This window comes from Caretta caretta, chromosome 8, assembly GCF_965140235.1.
Source record: "Caretta caretta isolate rCarCar2 chromosome 8, rCarCar1.hap1, whole genome shotgun sequence".
Classification (NCBI taxonomy): Eukaryota; Metazoa; Chordata; order Testudines; family Cheloniidae; genus Caretta; species Caretta caretta.
Genome location: NC_134213.1, coordinates 105055708 through 105073095, shown reverse-complemented (window position 1 = coordinate 105073095; position 17388 = coordinate 105055708). Strand labels below are relative to the sequence as shown.

At 40.6% G+C, this 17388-nt stretch overlaps 1 protein-coding gene across 11 annotated transcripts in view; it reads left to right on the top strand.

Moving 5' to 3' along the window:
• Window positions 1-17388, top strand: part of MAST2 (microtubule associated serine/threonine kinase 2) — a 391471-nt gene that overhangs the window by 204559 nt on the left and 169524 nt on the right. For 5 of the 11 annotated variants that reach the window (XM_075131874.1, XM_048862147.2, XM_075131875.1 and 2 more), the window contains 2 exons: window positions 5521-5592; window positions 9706-9912. The exons of 3 other annotated variants lie outside the window; for them this stretch is intronic. In XM_075131874.1, coding sequence (XP_074987975.1) covers window positions 5521-5592; window positions 9706-9912 — 279 coding nt within the window. The remainder of the gene's footprint in view (window positions 1-5520; window positions 5593-9705; window positions 9913-17388) is intronic. 3 more of the 11 variants (XM_048862150.2, XM_048862157.2, XM_048862158.2) reach the window with 2 other exon arrangements.

Here is a 17388-nt window from a genome sequence, read left to right as displayed (position 1 = left end):
CCCTAGACTATTCAGATTTCCCAGGGGAGACCAGTGTTTCTCAAATTGGGGGTCCTGACCCAAAAATGAATTGCAGGGGGGGTCACAAGGCTGTTTTTTGGGGGGATGTCCCAGTATTGCCAGTCTTCTGCTCTGATTTCAGAGCTGGGGTGCTGGCGAGTGGTGGCTGTTGGCCGGGTGCTCAGCTCTGAAGGTGTTGCCCCACCAGTAGCAGTGCAGAGGTAACCGTGGCAATACCATACTATACTACCCTTACTTCGGCCTTCAGAGCTGGGCTCCCGGCCAGCAGCCACCGCTTCCCAGCTCTGAAGGTAGCGATGCCGGCAGCAGCAGCCAAACAGTTGTGCGAGGGGGGTTGCAAGGTCATTTCTGATTTTTGGGTCAGGACCCCTACAATTACAACACCGTGAAATATCAGATTTAAATAGTAGAAATCATGACATTTATGATTTTAAAAATCCTATGACCGTGAATGGACCGTGAATTTGGTAGTGCCCTATATATAGCAGTGACCAAAATTGGACACAGTACTCCAGCTGAGGCCTAACCAGCACTAAGTCGAGTGGTACAGTGGACCCTTGCTAGAGCGCACATCACTATAGCGTAGATTCACATGTAGCGCGGTCGCGGCGATGGATCTCAAATTTAAATATTTAAATTGGGATCCATAGTAACGCGGTACCATGCATGGATCCAGAACCCCGCTTTCTAGCAAGGGTCCGGTGTACTATCACCTCCTGTAACTTGCATGCTATGCCTCTGTTAATGCAACCCAAAACTGCATCTTCAGAATTGCATGTTTTCAAATCCTTCCCCAAACAACTCCAAGAGAAACTCTACAAACTCATCTCAAAGTTGAAGAAGAGCTCTGTGTAAGCTTGAAAGCTTGTCTCTCTCATCAACAGAAAGTGGTCCAATAAAAGATATTGCCTCACCCACGTTGTCTCAGAAAAATGATAAGACAAAAACACCATGTCAACAGTAGGTGAACACTTTTCACAAAGCAGTTACTCCATATATGACCTCTGTCTTCATCTTCAAAGGAAATGCACACAACACCTTCAAAAGACAAGCCTGGAGCTTAAATTCATAACTTTGCTAGACATTAAAAATCGTTGACTTAACAAAGTCATTGGATTTATGGCTTATTACAAGAATCAGTAATCCACTAACCCCCCTTTTTTGTCCTATGACTGCAGAGGTGTTAACTGGCTACTTCATCTGAAATCGTCTCTTACAATATGTGTTAACTAGTTACGCTAAACCATCTGTTCCACTTTGTATTTGGTTGTGTGACACTCTGAGGGCATGTCTACACGTCCAGCACTGCAGCAGTGTGATGCAGCTGCACCACTGCAGCATGTCTGGTGAAGGCACTCTATACCGATGGGAGAGAGCTCTCCCATTGGCATAATAAAGCCACCTTTGCAAGCAGAGGAAGCTACGTCGATGGGAGAAGTTCTCCCACTGACATAGCGCTGTCCACACCAGTGCTTATGTTGGTGTAACTTATGTCGGTCTTGGAGTGGGGTTTATTCAAATCCCTGAGCAACATAAGTTCTGCGACGTAAACTGTAGTGTAGACATAGCCCAAGTACCTTTTCCAGATCTGAAGAGGAGCTCTGTGTAAACTCGGAAGCGTATTTTCTTCCCAATAGAAGATGGTTCAATAAAAGATATTACTTCACCCACCTTGTCATTCTAAGATGGTGCACATCAGTTACAGAATTTGCCATCCTCTCTCCTGGAAGAGGATTAACTTTTATTTATGATGCATTTATGCATGTAGATAAATTAAAAAGATTCTTAGCTGTTTTGGTGGTCAAAGACACCTTTTTTTATATAGGTTTCAGAGGAACAGCCGTGTTAGTCTGTATTCGCAAAAAGAAAAGGAGGACTTGTGGCACCTTAGAGACTAACCAATTTATTTGAGCATGAGCTTTCGTGAGCTACAGCTCACTTCATCAGAACATCTGATGAAGTGAGCTGTAGCTCACGAAAGCTCATGCTCAAATAAATTGGTTAGTCTCTAAGGTGCCACAAGTACTCCTTTTCTTTTTTTATATAGCTATTTTTGCCTTACCCAAACTTTTATTTGGGTCTTTAATAAATGCATTGTGCAGTATTATGTTGTTTGACAAAAGCAAATGTGTAACGCACATACACACAGTGTGGTTAGTTCTTGGTCCCCCTCTAATGGGTAGTCACTGTGTGGACATGTATGAATCTGCTAAAATCTTTGTGATATGGAACCTTGTCCTTGGTTCTATCTCTGTTGCCACTGACCCATCCAGGGATGTTGGATTAAATAAGTGTTAGTGATTGTTAGTAAATTTTCTTCCAAATCCCTTCTCAGTGGAATTATACAGAAGTAAATTGCTTTCAGAGAATGTGCTAAACCCAAACTTAAAACTATGCCTGTTTCTACTTCTAATCTTTCTAAACCTTCATACTTAAAACTGAGGAAACAAAAGTTTTAGCTGGAGAAAACACGGAAAATATTTTGACTTGCTGGACTGAAGAGAATAAAGGCAAGCATGGGAAGAGAATTTGCACATTTATTCTAGTCTTTTTTTACAAAGACCTGAATTAAATAAAGATTATATACTCGGTTTCTGTACTAATAATTTGGATATCATATGGGTGGGAAAACAAAATCTCTTGGTCAATATATTAGGTGAAGATTAAACCTAACATGGTTATGGTTATAAGCGATTATGAGGAGCCTTGCTAATGTTATCACACTTACAATGTCAAAGCGAAGTGGGGGGCAAATATTCCTTAATAGTGCAAATATCCAAAGTGCAAAGAGATAAGGTAAGACATCACCATTGCTCAAAATAGGAGACTCTGGTATCTTAGTGGACAGGCTGTGCACTGCTGTATAGGAGTACTTGGTTTGAATTCTGGTCTGTCTCTTTCCCCTTTCATGCTCAGAGAGCATGGAAGTTATGGAGACAGTACAGTTATCGCTGGGAAGAAATGCATTATATCACTCAGCTTCAGTCTCTCTTGGCAATAAGGTAGTTCTGTTGATGAGTCATGTGCAGTTTTCCCTTACTCAGGGGAAAGGCAGCCATGACAGTACAATGCCTCAAGTGTGAGGGAATATAATATGAAGAAAATGGATAAAGAATGTCCGATGGTGCTCTAAGAAGGAAGTGGGGTGTGGCATTCTGTTCCTATCCTGTGCCATCTTGGATCTGGAAATAAAGAAGAATAATGCCTTTTCAGTTTGTGGTATTTTTTTTTAATAAATGGATGAGAGAGATTTTACATTCTAACTATACTCCTCCCTTCAACTCAGAAGAGAAACACTCACAAGCAGTAGATTAAAAATAACCTAGTGCTCTTAAATTGATATGAGGTGCTGAGTCAGGAGCTGGAATGCGTGGAGTTGCACCTACAGAGGCTCCATAGCAGCGTTGCCAGTAGTATATGGGGCTTGCTGAAATTATTTGAAGTATAGTTTGTAAAGGGGAAATTGGTACATGAGAAGGATTTTAGGATTGATCTGTTGTGTTTGAGGAGGTTCTTAGCAATATTTTAAAAATAGGGAAAATGTTGTATGCAGATTTTTAATTAAAATTTGCCATTATTTAATCTACCTAATTTTCATACCAGGACCATCATAAAATTATTATTATATAGTGTACATGTAAATATAGTTGGGGATTGGTCCTGCTTTGAGCAGGGGGTTGGACTAGATGACCTCCTGAGTTCCCTTCCAACCCTGATATTCTATGATTCTATGATCTCTCCTTCAGTCTCCACCAGAGAACTGGGATTCTGGTTTGTTTGGGGTTTTTTATTTGTTATTTTGCTGTTGGTGGTGCTAATTGTGGGAAGGTGGCTGGGTTTTTCATTTTTCTCTGACGGTGCTGAGGTATGTGATAGTCCTGACATCTTCCAGATTTGAGGACCAGTAGTCAAGAAAACTCCGTCTCCTGGGCGTATAGGTCTCATTTTTTAGGTTGACAATTCCATTGTTCCCGTGGTACATAGCTGTCAGCGGAGGTCGTGATCCTGTAGAGCAGTGGTCCCCAACCTTTCTGTGGGAATAGCACATTCCTATTCCCAGAAGACTGTGGCACCCCGCCACCGAAATGCCGCCAAGAAGCGGCAGCGGAAAGAAGCGCCTCCGAGAAACAGCAACACTTCTCGGCAGCATTTTCGGCGGCGCAGTGTCCTGCGGGCACGCACAACTGCCCTGGCGGGTGCCATTGCACCCACAGTCACTGTGTTGGGGACCCCTGCTGTAGAGAGAGGCATTTGTCTGGTAACTTGGATTGCTTCCATGGAAGGCTTTAAAGATGAGGACCATAACTTTGAATTTGACCTGCTATCCAATGAGGAACCATAAATGGTGGTTATGGTTATAAATATTTGAAAATGTTAAATACTCCTTTAAAAATACACCACAATCTCTTAGACACAGTGTTTTAATTAAAATCTGGACAAGATGTTCATGTGGAATGTTAGTTTGGAAAGCTAACTTTCTGCAGATAATGGATTTCAGGAAAGATGGACAGTAGTTTGTGACAACCATGCAAAATAGCATGAGTTTGATTTGAGCTAACGATAGAAATTACCATTCAAAAACTAAAATGCAAGACTCAGAGATTTAAGGGATGCAAGGGAACCTCTTGAGCCCTACAAAAGATTATTATCGTAGTGTAGCCTTGTGTATTTCTAGTGTCATCAATATCCTTTGACGGTTTGTTCTAGTGCCAATTTGTCCTTGTAGTTTTGAAGTTCATAAAGAAGGAAAGAAGAAATAGCTAGAACATAACCTGATTATGTATTTGTTCCTGATATGTTTAACTTGTGTGTAAAATTCATAGTTTAACAAATTAACACATTATGAATGTTTTAAGATGGAAGTTCTGCAGATTCTTACACGGTTTGATTTCCAAAAATGGGATAGTTAGTATGTTTCCTCCCCAGTAAAGAGCAGCTGTTCTTTGCACTGCTCATGACTTTCCCAGAGACTCTGGGTGGGAGCAATGACTGTATTCCTATCACAGGATGAATTTTTGAGCTGGTATGTGAGATTTCTGCCAGAGTTTTTTCCAGTATGCCATCTCTCTCTCTGGTTCTGCATTTTTCTTGTGATTCACTAAGAGTGAACGTGACACTGCTGTCTGAAGCCCAGAAAAAGTTTGCCACTGATTTGCTGTGCTCTAAGTGTGAGTGATGTCAGCAGTACATTGCTGTCTGTATGACGGATCAGATTGCTTAGTTTGTATCTTTGGCTTCTCAGTACTACTGCTGCATACTGTTGGTCTTCATTTCCTGTTCATGGATGCTAGAAATAGACTTGTGGAAGACTTCTTTAAAAATAATTAGATTTTGATATGAGCTGGCTGATTAGTCTGGGCTGTTACTGAATTCATAAAGTCTGTGGTGACACTGGGGATATTTGAAGAGCTCTGTATTACATTGATTGTTCTGTACTCTGCACTGGAGTGATAACAGCGGGTTTCTCCTTTCTGGCTTTAAATCTCTTATTCTGAGAAGAAACAGTGTATCAGAAAGTACAATGATGAAACGGAGGCAACATAGACTTGGAGCCCCATCTCTGCGGATCCAGTAAGGACTGTTATGAAAAAAAATTACAATTTAGCATTGCATATGAAAACTATCAGGGAAAATACCCAGAATTTTTCATGGCCAACAAATGTCATCTTAATTTAACTTAGAAGAGGATTAATCATTGAAAGAGCATTTTATCAGTGTCAAACTTTTCATTTAGCTGTACATAGGAAATATTATTTTCCAAAACTCTGTGGTGAGTGATGTACTGGAAGTAAAAGTGTTGCCAGATAAATGCAATCTTTTATAGTTTTAAAAATAATTGTTTAAATAGGCACCTAATATTTGTTTAGTATTGTATATGGCATTAACTGCTATGGTAAAACTGAACACTCGTCATACTCTGTGCTTTTTGTATTCTTTTATTTAAAAAACAGAGTTATTTAAACAGATTAAAAGGGAAATAAACTTTAATCTATCAGAGTAAGAGCAGTGAGAAAGCGCAAAGCAGCTGAAGCCCTCCTTCCTTTTAAAATAATACTTTCCAAATATTTTAGGTGAGATGAGAATCTTTTTGCTGCATTACCTGAAATTTTCATCTTAATGTACAACTCTAGGCATTTTAAGTATACCGATTTATGGAACATATTTTATTTTGATACTTACCTCCTTTGTAAAGCGCTTTGAAATCTTCTGATAAGCACTATATAAGAGCAAGTCATTATTAGTGTTATTTTGATCTTAAAAATTAAAGAAATTTTATATAAAGAGTATGGATGTAAGCATGGAGGCTAAGTGAATCTGTGTTATTTAGTTCATGATGAAGGAAGAGGACGAGGAGAAGAGGAAGGCTTAACCTTTCTGTCAGCAGATTGTAAGCCCCATCAGCTGTTTAAGTACATATTGCTAGTGGGGATTTCCAGAAACTAAGGGTTGCTTACTGATCAGATGCATTTGGTTTCATTAGGGAATTTTAAAGCAGGCAACGTTAGCAGCTCTGGATAATTTCAGTACTTTAACACGCAACATTTGGGCCCAAAAGAACAATAACCAAAGTCTATCCTAAATTTTTATACTACTGTATTTAATGTTTTGAACAGGACAGATGAAGCTCTTTTATGTATTTATGTATTACCAAAAGCAAAGTAGGTTAATATCTATGCCCAGTTAATACAACATATGTTGTTTATTATTTGTATAATACCACCTTGTAGCACCCAGAAGTCCTAGCCAGGACCCCATTGTGCAAGGCTCTGTACAAACACAGAACAAAGACACAGTCCCTGCCCCAAAGAATTTACAATCTTGTACAGTCTTATCGTCTGGTATAGTACCTATCACTCCTGTCTGCAACACAATTCTTGCTGCATCCCCCAAACTAAAATAATTAATAATTGAGCGTTCATTGTACATGTAAGGATTAAATTTTGGGGATTGGGTACAAAATTTTTCATTTTGTGATATGTAAAATCTTGATTGAGGATCATAGTTTTAATATAAGTGTGGCATTTATGGTTTATATTTAATTATTTAAAATTTGTCTTTTAATTCTAGTATAACAGCTCATGCATCTTTGGGTTGGTGGGGAAAAAATTATTATACTACCTAATGTGAAATGCAAAATATTCCAATTGTAACTTCAGATGAAGTTGATTTATTTGTTGGTCATGATGAAAATCCTATCCAAATTAGTTTTCAAGAAACGTAAGGGGTCAAAACAATAGTTCTCAGTATTAATGTGTAGCTGTTAAGGCAAATTCGATACTGAGTTCTGTAAACAGGCCTAGCAGACCTGTGGTGTTGGTAGCAAATGCAATATTTTTCTTCAAAGAATAATTTTTGGAATACTTTGTGAAGGATTCTGCCAGCCAGCCAGCATTTGTACTAGACTTTGGCCGGTTTTGTGTCACTAAGGAGTGTAGCATTGGACCTTAAAATACGTTCAGCTGTTTGGAGTGTAGTAACTCATGTTGCTATAGTTATGATATTCTCTTATGTAAATATACACAGACTATTTTCCTTCAGCATGCTAAAAATCTGGGGTAAAAAAGACTTTCATATCATATTAGAAATTAATACATTTAAATTATTTTAATAGCCCAGACATTTATTTCTTTATCATAGAATCATAGATTAGGGTCTGAAGGGACCTCAGGAGGTCATCTAGTCCAAGCAGGACCAACCCCAACTAAATCATCTCAGCTGGGCTTTGTCAAGCCGGGCCTTAAAAAACTCTAAATGGGGAGATTCCACCACCTCCCTAGGTAAAAACAACAAGGACTCCTAATGGTTTTGGTAGACACAGACTAACACGGCTACCCCTCTGATACTTGGCTCCCTAGCTAAAGCATTCGAGTGCTTCACCACCCACCTAGTGAAATAGTTTTTCCTAATATACAACCTAGATCTCCCCCACTGCAATTTGAGACCATTACTCCTTGTTCTGTCATCTGCCACCACGGAGAGCAGCTGAGCTCCATCCTCTTTGGAATCCACCTTCAGGTAGTTGAAGGCTGCTATCAAATCCCCCCTCACTCTTCTCTTCTGCAGACTAAATAAGCCAAGTTCCCTCAGTCTCTCATCGTAAGTCATGTGCACTAGCCCCCTGATAATTTTTGTTGTCCTCCACTGGACTCTCTCCAGTTTGTCCACATCCTTTCTATAGTGGGGCGCCGTTGATCACTACCTGTTGAGCTCAGTGATCTAGTCAGCTTTCTATCTACCTTATAGTACATTCATCCAATCCATACTTTAGAGAAATGAGCACACAGTTGGGAGTCTTCCTAATTCTAATCCTGGTCCTGCCATTGATCTACTGTGATTGGTCACGTAACTCCTATGTGCCTCAATTTTCCCATCACTGAAATTAGAATATCTACTTCACAGTGCTGTTATCAGGCTAAATTAGTTAATGTTTGTAAAGAACTTTGAAGATGTTCTAAATGTTTTCTATTTAAAGATCTGTGTAATATACTTTTCACAGAAAGTACAGTAACTCCTCACTTAATGTTGTAGTTATGTTCCTGAAAAATGCGACTTTAAGCGAAACGATGTTAAACAAATCCAATTTTCTCAGAAGATTTAAGATTTAAAAATTGCGGGGGGGTGGGTTAGGTTCCAAGGAAATTTTTTTGCCAGACAAAAGGTATTATATACATAAATAATATAAGTTTTAAACAATTTTAAACAAGCAATTTAATATTATACTCAGCGATGATGTTTGTGAAGCTCTTCCCTCCAGCCTCCTGAATGATGGCAGAGTTCAGTCCCAGTTAAGGGTGAAAAATTAACAGGTGCTCTGCACCCACCGGCAGTGAAGCTCCCCCCGCCCCTGCCTCGCCACCTCCTTCCCCAAGTGTGCTATGTCCCCGCTCCTCCCGCTCCGTCTCAGAAAATCCTAAGCTCTGGGAGGGAGGAGGAGGAGTCAGAGAGGAGGAAGTTGTGCAATGCTCCCTTGTAAAGTTGCTGCTCTTCCAGAGAATCCTACAAGCAGTGGATGGAGCAAGCAGCCAAACGACATTATAAGGGAGCATTGCACAACTTTAAAGGAGCCCTGTTCCCTAATGGAGCAGGGATGTAACATTGAAACAACGTTAAGCGGGAGGTACTTAAGTGAGGAGTTACTGTATTTCTAATACACCTATGTATGAGAAACAAGGTGGGTGAGGTAATATCTTTTACTGGGTCAACTTCTGTTGGTGAGAGATACAAACTTTCGAGACACACAGAACTCTTCTTCAGGTCTGGGAAAGGTACTCCCAGTGTCACAACAAAATGCAAGGTGGAAAAGCTTGTTTGCCATGAGTTGTTCCAATAAAAGATATTACCTTCCCCACCTTCTCTCTCTAATATCGTGGGACTGACACGGCTACAGCTACACTGCATATTATCTTACGTTTGGCATGGAAAATTTGGCCAGTTCAGGATCAAATAATTCCACGGTGAAAAAATAATGTTGAGTTAGTGTTGCATTGGCTACCAGTAACATTTTGGTTATTTCAGCGTAACAGTTGAACAAGTTCAGGTGTTGATTAAAAGGATGACTTTTGACCACTTAGTTTATTAAATTACTTTAATAGAAAAACTTTTAAATAATTTTTATTTTTTTAAAAATAAAAGCAATAACACATGACATTGACACTGATTATTTCTACTGTGGTACCTTGTCAGAATCTCCTCTCCTTTGTACTCCCACTGCCGAGGAAGTGAAGTTCATCAGCACATGTTCTCTCCTACATCTGCTCCAGGTCTACAACACCTTAAAATCCCATTTAGTGCGGACTGTGCTCTTGCGACTTCTCCTTTAGTCTTTTACCTGAACCCACAACCCCAGAGCAACCCTGCTAGTCCCTGCTACAGCAATCCGCTACAGTGGAGGTAAGGAAAAACCTAAAGTAGGAACAATTAAAAATTTGATTCCAGTGTAACAACTTATAAACTTCTCATTAGTTAATAATTCAAGAAAATAACATCTAAAAAAGATAAACAGACTTTGTGTTTATATTTAACTGTATGGTGTTCAGGTCTGTTTTGCATGTTTGTCCAAACTGTTAGTTCACTTACAGGTAATGGTCTAGAATAAGGAAAAAAGCAATATACGTACACACATATTAACTAGCATACTACATGAGTTTAGAAACTAACTCTTCATTGTTATTGCCTATAATGTTGTTCAGTTCCTTAAACCTTGTGGTGCTATTGCAGAACAAATGGTATGTAAGAATTCTCTTAGTTCTTGAGTGATCGTCCCGTGTGTGTGCCACTCGAGATGTGCATGTGCTTGAGACTGGAAGATTTTTGCTAGCAGTGTCTTTTGGTTCACACTTCTGCCCTTCTCCTCGTGTTTCAAACCGAGGTCATGAGTGGCAGCATGGGCTGACTACCTCTACAGTTTCTTTCCACTGCCCATGGTCTGAGACTGAAGCTCTGCAGTTCGTAGACAGTTTCGTAGTCCTGAGGGCTTGGGTGTCCTGTCCTCCCCGACCCCGTACCCCTGGGGGGATGCCTAGTATGCCCAGGATCCTGAGATTCAAAGACTGTGTGGCCTGCCAGGGATGACCATGACACATGCCTCCATTGCCTTGGGGATGCTCATATCCCTTCTAAATGCAGCATCAAGCCCATGAGCACAGGTTTAAAAGATTCCTGATGGACTGTGCTTTAAAGCCCCAGTTCAATCCCGGCCGATCAGACCTCCATGTACATCAGACAGAGGCACCGTGAAGCACCCATCCAAGGACAGTGGTCTCCAGCTTTGGGGAGAATCTTGGCAAACAAGATGGCTCTTCCAAACAAAGGTATGAGGAGGGTAAGAGCAAACATTCTTACAAGAAAAATGAGATATCTCCCTCCAAGTCATCATCCAAAACGAGGACTTCCTCTCTGATGCTATCTAAGTCCAGTAAAACTTTGCACCCTGGCACCGGAGTGTCAGGAGCTCACAAGGAGTACAGTTCTGATTTCTTGGTACTGAAAGGCAAGAATGCCCTGAAACCAGCCCTACTTGATAGAGTGGGCCCAAGATTGGCACTGGTGAAGAAAAGAAGGCAGCAGATGCCTCCTACATCATCAGTACCATGAAATGAGAAGGGATTGTTGATACTCAAGACTAGGGCAAAGCCAGTACCACTGGTGCCAATAAGGGAAAGAAGCCTGGTCCGCTGTCTTGTGTGGGGGGCTAGATACACTGCTCCAGAGGACACTGCTAACTACATGGATCCAGAATTGCCAATACTGTTGGATGAGTTACTAGCCAGTGATGTCCTCACACCATCAGTTCGCCACTCTGCAGTACCGTCGTCCAGCTGACGCGTAATAAGATCTCCAGTACCAATGGCACTGTGGATCAACATAGAAGGCTCGTTCCCCTCAGTGTCAGCGGGAGAGCTTTACCACACCGTCAAGACGGGGTTCAGCCCTGACAGAGGGTCCAAGATTTCATGGACACCTTTGCTTTCACACAGGAGGGGCTGTGCACACCTTGGGACCAATGGTATCCCCCTCCATGGGGACTGCCCCATTTCCCCTATGATTCCTCACATTGGCCTTACTGGGGTGTTCCTGGGATACATATATGTGACATCCTGAATCTGTAATGTCATACCGGAAGTCAAGACAAGCTTCCCCACACAGAGAAGAACATCAAACCCTCAGGAATTATCTGAGGAAGACGAGCAACCTGACAGACTAGGCAGAAAAATTCACCTGGGCAAGGCTATCATCGCCCACAAATGGGATGGTCGCACCGGCTTCGCTGTCACCGCCCAACTGCTACAGGCAGTGCCAGCACCTCCTGAGGAGAATTTGCAGACTTTCCAAATTTCCCTGGAGGAAGTACAGGACACCCCTCATAAGCTACTAGACATCCTCCAGATTGCTGGTTCCAGTAAGATGGAACAGCCAGTTCTTGAGGCTGTCTTCAAACTGGCCAAGATGGTCTGGCGTACTCCAGCCACTTGTTCTCCCACTGCAAAGAGAACAGAGAGGGAATACTTTGTGCCACCTAGGAAAGCAGAATACTTATTTTCACACCCTGCTTTGAATTCTCAAGTGGTGCAAACTGCCACCCAAAAGGGCAAGCAAAACTACTCAAGATTTACATCCTCTGATAAGGAGGTCAAATGTTTAGACCTCTTCAGAAGAAAGAACTTCACTTTGGTGAGCTAAGAGTTCCACATAGCAAACTGTCAAGCTTTACTGTCAAAGTATGATTTTTATTAATTATAATAAGTTCTTGGAATTCACCAACAAACTCTATCAAGAAGGTAGACTTTAATTCCCAGCAATTATCAATGAAGGCAAATTGCTGGCTAGATTGGCCATCCAGGCCTTAGTGGGTGCAGCAGATATAGCCTCCTGCTTGATTGCAATGTCCATAGTAATAAGACAGGTTTTTTCCTCCAAAACTCCAGATTTCCCAGGAAAGACCAACCCACTATGAAGGATCTGCCTTTTAAGGGAAATAACGTGTTCAACGAGGACAAAAATCAGTCATTGCATTCCCTCAAATACTCAAGAGCATCCCTTCACTCACTGAGTGTCTGTACCCTAGCACCTTGCAAGAAATATCCCAAGACTCAGCCCTATATACAACAACCAGACCCTTAACCATTCTACCATCAGAGTGCTTATGAATGACCTTTGAAATGCCAGAGAATGCAGCATAGTAAGCATAATGTCGTGCCTTCATTCTCCTTCCAGTCCTAGCACCCACCAAAAAATCCTTTTGACAGGACTTTTGAGAGTTGCAAAGCAGCCCCACTTCCACATTTACCTTGTCCAGACTTGTGCACCCCATTTGGTGGCCACTTGTTCCATGCTTGGCACCTCATAACGTCAGATAGATGGATTCTGGAGATTATCATCACTGGTTATACAGTAGAGGTATTCTCCCTTTCCCATCCCTCTTGAAGGATGCCTCTCATGAGAGGTTCTTCAGAGAAGAAGTAGACTACCTACTCCATCTGGGAGCCATAGAACTGGTTCTAGCTCAGCATGGGGGAAAAAGATTTTATTCAAAATATTTCCTCATCCCCCAAGAAGAAAGGAAGCTGGAAGCCCATGCTAGATCTCAGACAGCTGAATGCTTTTATTTGCTGCCTGAGATTCGGAATGATCACCCTGGCCTCTATAATCCTATCATAGAACAAGGGTGACTGGTTCACAGTTCTTGGTTTAAAGGATGCTTATGTTCACATAGATATCCGGTCTGCACACAGAAGATTCCAGTGATTCACCAGGGGCCTAGAACATTAACAGTTCAGAGTGCTGCCCTTTGGCCTTTCAGCAGCACCAAGGGTGTTCACCAAGGTGCAATCAGCAGTGGCGGTCCACTGCTGTTCTCAGGGCTTGTCAGTGTTCTGCTACCTCTACAGCTGGTTGCTCCCGGGGAAGTCGTATCAAGAGGCTTGAGTGTCAACCTTGTCCCTGCTCTGTCTCCTGCAGTGTTTAGGGCTCCAAGTAAACTTAAAAAAGTCCATTTTAGTTCTCACAGTTGGCCTACTGTGCATAAGGATGGAGATGTTGGTGCAGCCCAGTTGTTGGTCAGCTTCTGGTTTCTGAGGAAGTCAGTCATTGGAGAGAATGACACATGGCACTCATTTTGGTAATACACAGAATAGAGGGAAGGGCATGTTTGAAGGCGACCAATGAAATGGTGATAAAGCTTAAATGTTGTTTTTCATCTTGTTTCAGTTTAAAAAAATATACAGTACTACAGGGCAAATACTGGGTAACATTCAAATATAATAAGTGTAGTTTAATGCTGTTAAGCACCAGAGTTAGACTGGTAAACTGGTAAGCAGCAGGTGGAGTTATCTATATTAGACTAGTGTTAAATTTCATTGAAATGAATTTTTTTGGCATGGTGGCTAATAGTATTAAAAAAAAAAATCAAACCATAAGACATTTTTGCAAGATACAGTGCTTTTTACTGTCAGTCAAAAATTTTCAGGGGTCTCAGCCATTAGACATAAATGGGTCAGTGAATAATTTTCATGATAGGAATAGTCCCTGTAAATGTCTGTGTTGAGTTCTATTTCAGCTTTACCCGGGGCTGTTCATGGTTAGAATAACATTCACATATGCAGACCTTCTGGACATCTGCTCTCTGGATACCAGACAGTTGATGATTCAGGGATGTGTGGCTGCATTATAAAAGCTCAGCTTTATAATAACTTTTTATTTGTTGTTCTTTGTAAGTTTTTGCTTTCACCTGTGCAGCTCTTGATCCTGTTTTATCCTATCCTTCTTTGTTGTAGTTTTGTTTACTATACCAGCTATGGGTATTCTCACTGCTGAGTTAGAGCAAAGGTTCATCCCGGTAAGCTATTTACTGTCACTGATCCAGTCGGTTTAAAGCACATAGGTCGGTCAGGTTGGGCTGAGTTCCCCTAGCTGTGGATTAGGAGTTGCATTTTCCAGTAACTAAAAAGTGTACATTTTAATGTTAAAAGTTTATCACATTTGGCCATCGGTAATCCATTTTCCCCTTCTTTTTCTTTCAACTATTTCATGATGCTTTTAGTCTTTCTGCATGGACAGATGAGTGGCTGTTGTACAGCTGCCGTCAGTGCTAGTGATGGAGGCTGTTGGCTTCAGAGAGAAGCAATCTAATTAGGAATAGAAATATTGTGTACCTCAGGTTTAACAGAAAATAAAGGTGAGCTTCTTTATGGTCACTAAAAGGGGCCCTGAGGTGGCACACCCAGGGTAGTAACTGAGAGAGACTGACAATGGGTAAATTAGGTAAGTATTATTGATGTTATGTACGTGATTTGGGATCATTTTTAGATGCAAGTTTATCAACAGGACGAGGGTGAATGGTCTCAAAAACACTAAATGGATGTGTGGAGTGTATTTTTGTTGTTTGGGTTTGGCAAATGCTTCTCTAGGTATGAGGCAACTCAGATTACCAGATGACACTTGGCCATATTTCACAACCGTACCTTAGTATGAGTTGGCCACTCATTGTAAAGCCAAATTTATCCTTATGCCAAAGAACCTGGTTTTATTGCACTACTTGACATTAAATTGTTTTAAAAGATGTTATGCATTAAATTGTCATCAGATGAGATGAATCTTGAGATCATTAAAAAAAACAACCCGTGTGTTATTTGTAACTACTTCTTGCAGCAAGACACATTTGAGCTTAGACCGCTTTAGAAAGATACATAGGTATTCATGTGATAAAAGCAGATAGGAGAGTTTAGTGTTTCAGTTTAGGCTTCGCTCAGTGTGGGGCTGTAGTTCCAAAAGTAGGTAAGATTAAATGTTAGTAGGAATGAGAGAGGCTTTAATTAATCTTTCCTTGCAAGTTGAAGGGGAGGAGTGAATGGGTGGCAGCAATATCAGACAGAATATCCCAATGGGTGTTTTTCCTACCCTGCTAGCTATGATTTTATGAAATGGTGTGCAATTATAATTCTGTATTCTACAATTCTTTGTTGTAAGAGTGTGTGTGTCTCTTCCCCCCCCCCCCCCCCCCCCCCCAAATGTTCTGGCTTTTAAAAATATTTAGGAATAATATCTTTATTAATGGCAGAGAGTCCCATGGCACCTTATAGACTAACAGACGTTTTAGAGCATAAGCTTTGTGGGTGAATACCCACTTCGTCGGAAAGCTCATGTTCCAATATGTCTGTTAGTCTATAAGGTGCCACAGGACTCTTTGCCGCTTTTACAGATCCAGACTAACATGGCTACCCCTCTGATCTTTATTAACGTTATGTAGTTTTGCAAAATAGCCATGAACATTTATTAGTATAGGCATAAAATCTACTCATCAATCCTTAATAGGATGATGATCAAATACTTTACTTTCTTATTTAAATAAAACAATATAAAAGCGACTTCAAACTCAAATTTGCCCCAGGTGGCCAGAAACTATCCGTCAAAACCTAAACAAAATAAAACTGAAATTTTACAAGGCTGGTCTTGCTTTTAAAGGTTGTTATATATAGTGTAGGTAATAGATTTCATTTTAACATATTTATATGGATACAGACTTTCTGAAAAAGCATGTATTTAAGCATAATAAAAGGGTAGAAAGTGGGAATAGTGTGTTTCTAAAATCTTTATTGAACTGTGGATAGGTTGCTTTAAAAAAAAAATCCAACCTTTCATATAAATGGATGCTGTTAGAGCTGAGAGATCTAAATTTAGACCTCTCAGCTGTGTTGTGTGTGTGTGTGTAAGTGCACATTGAGCTATCCCCTCCTCTCGTCTATTCTGTTCCTAAAAAGAAAAGGAGTACTTGTGGCACCTTAGAGACTAACCAATTTATTTGAGCATAAGCTTTCGTGAGCTACAGCTCACTTCATCGGACGCATACCGTGGAAAATACAGAAGATGTTTGTTTTTTATACACACAAATCATGAAAAAATGGGTGTTTACCACTACAAAAGGTTTTCTCTCCCCCCACCCCACTCTCCTGCTGGTAATAGCTTAAGTAAAGTGATCACTCTCCTTACAATGTGTATGATAATCAAGGTGGGCCATTTCCAGCACAAATCCAGGTTTTCTCCCCACCCCCCCCATTGTAAGGAGAGTGATCAGAGCTCACTATGGTCCCCAGAGCAAATGTCATGTTACAGTGAATAGGATTCAACACTTAGTTTATAAAGGCCATGTCTTGTCTAGGAAAATGAGTCCTTTTAACTAACACATTTTAACTAACACAACTTTACTCAGCCTTAGTGGGCACCCTGGGGTTGACCACAACCAGCTAACATATTTTAAAACATGACTTGCCCTGTCTACACTGGATGCAAAATCTTGTTTACAATCATAGTAGTTAAAACCTGTTTAGTAGTTTTTGTGAGCATGCTAATTTTTTGCAAGGCTAGATATGGCCTTGAAACAGAATGTAAGGGGGGTTTTGTGGAGATATGCACATGTACAATCCCAAAGAACCTCAACACCCTACTCAGGATGAAGTCCTAGGTTTGGGGAATAAATTGACTTCCCAAGATCATGGCAGCACTTGAATATGGGGGAATTAGATATTTAAAATTTATTTTTAATTTTGGGTTTGTTAACCTTGAGGAGTGTCCTTTAAGATTTTACTTTTAAATATTTCAAGGTATATTAAGAAATGGCAATAGTATAATAATTTTAACAGTATGTTATCTGTCACTGCTTAAATTCCCTCTGAGTGTAAAGTTACTTGAGATAGCATTTGAGAGTTTATTTTAGTTACTATTTCCTATTTGACAGCTGTCAGGGGATTAATGAATAGCTCTGTAACATTTGGAAATGGCTTTGTCTATCGCAGCAGATGGTACCTTCTAGTTTGAGTTCTTGCTGCACTTCAGACACTGTTTCCTTAAAATGTGCTGAATAATTGTTTTGTT